General features: G+C 33.8%; 1 protein-coding gene across 1 annotated transcript; it reads left to right on the top strand.

Moving 5' to 3' along the window:
• Positions 1–365: 365 nt before the first annotated feature.
• Positions 366–6,871, top strand: rgs4 (regulator of G protein signaling 4). The gene is made up of 5 exons (XM_055046862.1): positions 366–911; positions 1,154–1,261; positions 2,520–2,584; positions 4,451–4,614; positions 5,205–6,871. Exons 1-5 carry the CDS (start codon positions 868–870, stop codon positions 5,439–5,441), a joined length of 618 nt encoding a protein of 205 aa, XP_054902837.1. The 5' UTR covers positions 366–867; the 3' UTR covers positions 5,442–6,871.
• Positions 6,872–7,072: the final 201 nt, after the last annotated feature.

Here is a 7,072-nt window from a genome sequence, read left to right as displayed (position 1 = left end):
TGCCAAACATCCCTAAAACTAATGAACACAGACAATTAAGCTGTTTACTGTGGATCATTTTAAACAATAAAGAGAATTAATAAAAACTCAAATCTGAGTGGAAACTCATAGTAAATATATAAATGAGATACCCGATAATGGAAGCGATTTTAAACACATCTAATATTGTTCAACAACACTTTATAAGTGCCATTTGAAATGGGAGGATATTATTAAAAAAGACACCAAATGTTGTAAGTTAACATGCTATTTTGAATGGATTACTCTGACTAATCCAGCCAATGCTCAATATTATTGAACATTGAAGGAATGTTCAATAACATTCCTTCAATGTTATTGAAGGAATTTATCCTTCTGTCAATGAAAACAAATGACAACGGTTTTGCAAAAACAGCTTGTTAAGTGCAATAAAAAAAGAGCACAAGCATATGTCACTGTAAAAACCTAGGTTAGATTTATGAAGGAGATAAATACTTTTTTTTTCTTTCTCCTTCATATGAACTCCTTCACAAGTTCCTCAAACACCCCAATGACCTCAATAGGAAGAAATTACCTTTTGTTCAGGCTGATTTGAATCCCATCTGTTTTCAGGTTCTATTGTGTCTTCTCCCCTTTTTTTCCTCCCTCTCTCTGCTTCTAGTTCTCCGCCTCTCTCTTCCTCTCTCCATCTGTTGTGATTGGCTGCTTTTCTCTCAACGCTTTCTGCCGGTATAAATCACTGCTGGGGGAGGAGGAGATACGTTCAGCTAGCTTTCTAATGCTGAAAGACAACGCTATAAAAACTCTGCTGGTCACAATTACTCAGTTGCCTCTCTTCTGTAATTGAGAAAAAACAAGTTGTGACTTTTGAATTTTAAGAGTTTCATCATGTGTAAAGGACTTGCAACACTCCCTGCCACCTGCTTGAAAAGGTAAGATTAGTGTAATTAAAATAATAAGTTGTTATGCTTAAGGAAATCAAATCAAATACTGTCTTTTTCTTTAACTGTATATTTTTTTGGAAACAGAATACTACTTTTTGAAACCAGTTTGTATATTATATTTATCAATTAAATATAAGAGCTCTTCAACACTTCTATACTTCTAAGCCATTCTTTTGATGTTTTTTTTTAATGCACACAAACTGAAATCTTTTAAATGCATGTTTCCGCAGTGCTAAAGACATCAAGCACAAAATAAGCTTCTTACTACAGAAGCCTGAACCTCAAGCCGCAGATCAGAAGGAGATAAAGGAGAAAACTTCAACGGCTGATAAAAAAAGGTCAGAAAAATTCAGATGGTTTTGTTTTCTTTTTCTGTTAAATTTGATTTGTCCCAAAGTTTAACATGTTCTTTTTCCAGAAGATAAAAATAAATCCTAATGCTCATTTTAATTAACCTGTTGCATTAAGAACAACACAAATATTCATGTAGGAGAGAGTATTGTGGATAAACATGTCTTTGTTTGTTCTATTGTATTTCAGTTTGATGTTGTTTGAACACAATCATAAAATATTTGTTGATGAACAAAATTACCTGTAAAGTGCTTTCAATGCTTTCTTATCCCACAAGATGTTTTTTGCCTCTTTCAATAAACAATTGGAACTGAGGATTCTTTTCAGTGGTGAGAGTGCCTTTTATTTTGTAATTTTGGAAGCGATAAAGAGAATTGATTGATTGATGTGTTGATTTATGTTACAAGAGGACTTGCAAAGATGTGCTCAACCAGAATGTCATTTCACTTTATTAGACAATCAGAGCTCATATGACCGAGGTTCTTTATATTCATTTAGTGTACTTAGTCGTTTGCAGCTGTTTGGACCAAAATAATCATTTCTTTTTTATGATTACTGGTGTTTTGACTGAAGAGTTAAATTTAACGTCAACAACACATGGAACAACAGATCTTGTTTTGACCCTGATATGCCTGCAGGTGTAATTTTCATGGGAAGCTTGTCATTGTCCTCTTTGAGAAGGTGATGGTGCTCACCTTTCCTTTCCAGTAACACATAACCAATCCATTAACAGTGATAAATAATCAATATTTAGTTCATGGAGTCATTTATATGAATACAAACTATGCTTTTCCCCCTCTGGACATAGCTATTATTATTCTTATGACTTTTGTTTTTGCCGATACAGAGAGATTTTTGTGGAGGTGTAAGTTTCCATGATAGAAAGGTCAGATGTTATTGTTGCTGTTGTCAACACTGAATTCTGAATAATACACTCAATAATCTAAAAATACTCGAGGACAAAAAAAAGCATATTTCTCTATGCAATATTGAAAATAAATGATTTGTCCTAATCACAATCATATTAAAACCGTTGGTGAGATGGTGGCAATAGAAATTAAGAATTTGCATGCGAGATAAAACAAGTCTGAAACAAAACAAAACAGTGGGATCTCAAGATAAACCCAAATAAATATGTACCAATAAAAATCACATTTGCGTCTGAATATTTTTTTTGTACATATGTGTTTTCCGCTACCAAATATGTATATACATATGACATATGACATATTTGTCATCTTTCAGAGTCCCTAACACTGCTGAGGTGGAGAAATGGAAGGAGTCTTTCTGTCATGTAATGAGCAGTGAAAGTGAGTATAATGTTACAGTTTCTTCTATAAAAAAAAAAGAAAAAAAAAAGAATTTAATGTAGAACGAGGCAAAGTACAGGAACTAATAGATATAAATCAAGCTGAAAGGACCAGATCTGATCCCAATTACATTGCCATTGACTGTCATGCTGGACTCATTAGTTTTCAGCAGGAGGTCCTTGTGGTTTATGTAAAAGAATAAACCTGTTTATATAAGTTGAGTAAATGTTTCTCATGAGACAAAATGGTGCTTCAGTCATGAGAACACTATCAACAGCCTGATATCAGCAGCACTTTACTCGTTAATGGTCGTCAATAAGGTTTTTGAGGAGAGCAGCGTGTGTGTTTTATCTCTGTTCCACATTTTAAAGACTTAAACCTGAAAAAAAAAAAAAGTGGAAGTATGTTTTTAGGGTTTCATTATCATAATTATTCATAAAGTGACATTTTGCATGGAACAATGAAACACTGTTTTTCAACAAATGGAACTTAGACATCACGGTGTTAGAGGAACAAATTAAGTACAAACATGCACAGGCACTTCCCAGTTAATTCTCAGGGTCTGGGTTTTTGCTACGTGTCACAAGGCACAACTGGATGGCCCCTCAGGGCATTGTGACTAGTGTAGAGTTTGTGCATGTGTGTGCATGTGTTTGTGAGCAAATGTGTGCATGTGTATTGTGTTTGTGCAGTTCAGCACTCTGAGAATCTCGTCAAGAGTATGCAGTAGACAGTAGAGCACTGGCCTTGCGGGAACCAGCTGAGTTCTGACATGATGCATCCCATGAACCCTGGCCACTGACCTCCAACATTGTCATGTCCTCCTTCTGTCTCCAGCCATCAGCTTCTAGTGAACTGATCTTTTAGAAGACTTTGTTTATCATAAATGGTTTCCACTATCTGTCATTTTAGTTGTGCAGACGTTTGAAGAAGCACAGCTGCGTCTGTTAAGTTTTATGGTATTATGTCTCCAGCAGAAGCTCATATCTATTTGCTCTGCAGTCTTTAAATTTAAAAAATAAAATATTTGTTTTTTAAAATACTTTAGACAACTTAACAATCAGCTCATATTTATAACACAGGTTAAACAAATGATAAATGGTAATTCATCTTATACCTTTTGTTTGAACACAAATGATCAGTACTACATGATCCTACATGGCTTCCTCTGGATTTTCAGATTTAGACAGTAGCAATGCTTTTACGTGCTAGATATGCAGTAAAAGTTCAAACTGAGGCTGTAGCACATAGTTATGCTAACTATGTCTTCGATATTTAATAGCCAAATGTCTCCATTGTGCAATAGTTATGGTCAAGAATGGTTTACATCGTAAATTGTGACATTTTCTAAAGAAGCCGATATGATCAATTTTAAGGGGTTTCATTTCCGTGGTCAAAATAGTTTTTAAGATATTTCAAAAAACTTTGTAAGCTTTTCTAACTTGGAATACACTATATATAACCTTGGTTTGGATAAACTGAAAAGTAGGTATAGACTAACTGCTATTTATATTTGACAAGTTAAGACAATTAAACCTAGCTCTCATTGGCAAGGACCAGCACAAAATAGATATCTTGCCATTTTAATCTATTAAAAGTGTCACTTTGGTCATTTCATTTAATTTGGCATTAACTAATTGTCTATTGTTGTAGTCACAGATATGGTCATGAATTGAATTTTCTGTGTAAATTTTGCATGATCCTCTGGGTACTCTTCATCCTACAGTTAAAAAATATGGGAAGTCCAGAAACATAACAGTTATTGATTAATATTTCTCTTAGATGTTAATGTGTGTCCAAATGGACGGATGAGCAGATGTTAAGTTGTGATATCACGTGTCTATATAATTTCTTTCTTACTCCTAGTGGGCCGCACAATCTTTACCAGCTTCTTGAAGTCAGAGTTCAGCCAGGAAAATGTTTACTTCTGGATTGCTTGTGAGGACTACAAGAAGACTCCACCTTCCAAGATGCCAACCAAAGCCAAGCAAATATACCAGCAATATGTTGAGGCTGATGCTCCAAATGAGGTAAAAAAAAATCATTATTTGATAAAAACGCTTGAATGAAATCAGTAAGTTTGTTTATGTAAACATTATACAACACTTACTGTCTTAAAAATCATTTAAGACAATAGGTTTTAAATTAAGACTCATTTTGTGAATGAAGTATAAAGAACTAGAACAGGCAACTAAAAATATATTTACCTTTGACTGTTTTTTTATTGACAGTAGAAATTCACATGAATGATAGTATTCAGTCTATCTAATTAAAATAAGAAAATCTGATTAATTCGGGAAGGACTTTAATTCTCTCCAGGAAATTCAACAATGAACAGAGTTACCAATCATGGTGAAACCAGCTTTCTGCTAAGCTCATTATTTTTCAGTTTTTTTTTTAACTTTTTTATTCTCTGAAAAGAGCAAATAACTTGGAGTTTTTTTGGGGTTTTTTTTTTGCCACAGTTGCAACTGCTCCCTCCCAAAACACAATTTGAAAATTTTTCTGGATATATGCCATCTTCTTACCAGTTTACTAAGAAGATGACATTCTATTTGCCCTGCAAAATATGATCCAAATTTCCTGATTTCTACTTTGCCTCTTTTTTTTTTCATTCAAGGTAAACTTGGATGCAGCTACTAGAGAAAAAACAAGGCGGGAAATCGAGAGTGGTGGGCCATCCTGTTTTGATGAGTCTCAGAAGATGATCTACAATTTGATGGAAAAAGACTCTTATAGAAGGTTCCTGAAATCCCAAATGATTCAAGAAATATGTCAGAAAGAAAGTTGTGCTGCTCAAGAGAAGAAAGGCTGCGACTGGCCTGACAGTAGGCAGGTTTTAGCTGGTGGAGCCTAAACACTGCGGTGAAGTAAAGATTTAAAGCAGGTGCCAAAGATGGAAAGTGCAACAGAGAACTAGATTGAGAGGGACTAATTATCAGAAAGAGTTTATCCTTACTGGTGACTCATGTAGGTTTATAGAGGATGATTTTTTTTTTTTTTTTACTTATTTAACTTGCTGTCATTCACTTACAAATTTTAGTAGTCACATATTTAATGAAATGTAATGTTTTTCATCTCTGAATTCACAATCTGCAGTGTTGTGGTTTTCTGGAGAGACTGCTGCAGACAGACCTTGCATTGTATTTCCAATAATAATAAAAAAAACAAACAGTTTCCACAAATAGTGACTCCAAATTATAACCCTTGTAGTAACCATAGGTCAGACATTAAAATGGATTACAATCAATCTACCTCCAACCAACAAACGAACCTTTAAAAAGTTCTTTACTTTGACAGACTTGAAAAAAGGTTGAAAAGGCAAGTAAGTTCCACAAACTGCTTAAACATGTTCAGTTAATGTTCACATGGGGTCTGAATTTTAATGCATTTCCAGCACAAATTTATTACAAAACTAAAACTTGATTCAGTTTATCAACCTGCCAAGATACTCCTTTGCACTTTAGCAATTTTTTGACTTTTCTTTGGAATTTAAAAACTTCAGTATTTCAGATATAGCTAAAAGCACTGTGCAAATATACATTTTGTCACAGTGGTGTTTGAATACAGCCCAGCATAACATTACAACATTATATTTGTATTGACATAGACAAACATTAAGTATTAAATATTAAGTTGGTTGGTAACTATTCACAAACAAAACAGTATTACAACATAAAAATATTGGTATAGTGTACCTTAACTGAATGCAAGAAACATAAAGCCACTTGCTTCAAAATGAGTTTTAGTGGCAACAGTAAACAGAATGCAAGATACAAACACTCTCTATGGCTTAACAATTTAAGTTTTTCATTTTTATAACCTCTTTTTAACACTATAATCAATGTTCATGGTGGCTTCTGCAAACAGCAAATGAATGTCTCTGATGCCTGTTCTCATTGCTTTGTAATTCCCAAAATTCAACAAAACTATCAATTGGCTGTGCTGCATGAACATCTTGACATGAGCTCTACACTGTGAAAATAGCTTAATCTAATATCAGAATGACATATTTTCATGCTATATACTCTCCAAACATTTTAGATAATAGCTAATTGCTAACTGTTTTTTATTGAGGTGTTTCCAACATTTATATGTAAGCGATGCTGCATGGCCAAAAAATGGATGGTGACTTGCTAGATAGAAAAGGAGCACACACAGAGATATGTGTTAAATTACAATGTATACTGTGATTTGAAAAACTATTGACTGTGTATGTTGATATTCAATTATTGTATTGCCCTGTCTGTCTGTAACTATTCAAAATAAAGTTGTGCTTCAAAAGTTGCAATGTCTTGTTTGCCATGTATTATTCCATTTACATAAATCTTTCTTTAGTTTAATGACAATGAAGATAGTCATTCATTTTCTTATGCATTTACTTGTCCTAAACTGCACATTGCAGTAGGAGTATTTGGGCAAATGTTGGGGATATTTGTAGTCACGATGTTCCCCTATTGGTTAGACTGTTTTTTTGCTGTGGATTGT

Source organism: Poeciliopsis prolifica, unplaced genomic scaffold, assembly GCF_027474105.1.
Source record: "Poeciliopsis prolifica strain line A6 unplaced genomic scaffold, Auburn_PproV2 SCAFFOLD002, whole genome shotgun sequence".
Classification (NCBI taxonomy): domain Eukaryota; kingdom Metazoa; phylum Chordata; class Actinopteri; order Cyprinodontiformes; family Poeciliidae; genus Poeciliopsis; species Poeciliopsis prolifica.
The sequence above is the reverse complement of the archived record's forward strand: the minus strand, read 5'-3'. Positions and strand labels throughout refer to the sequence as shown.

Excerpts from the sequence above, each read along its gene's own strand:
- rgs4 (XM_055046862.1), top strand. The coding sequence starts at position 868 with ATGTGTAAAGGACTTGCAACACTCCCTGCCACCTGCTTGAAAAG. Across the intron at positions 1,262-2,519 it reads TCAACGGCTGATAAAAAAAG|AGTCCCTAACACTGCTGAGG; the intron begins GTCAGAAAAATT and ends GTCATCTTTCAG. Across the intron at positions 2,585-4,450 it reads TCATGTAATGAGCAGTGAAA|TGGGCCGCACAATCTTTACC; the intron begins GTGAGTATAATG and ends TCTTACTCCTAG.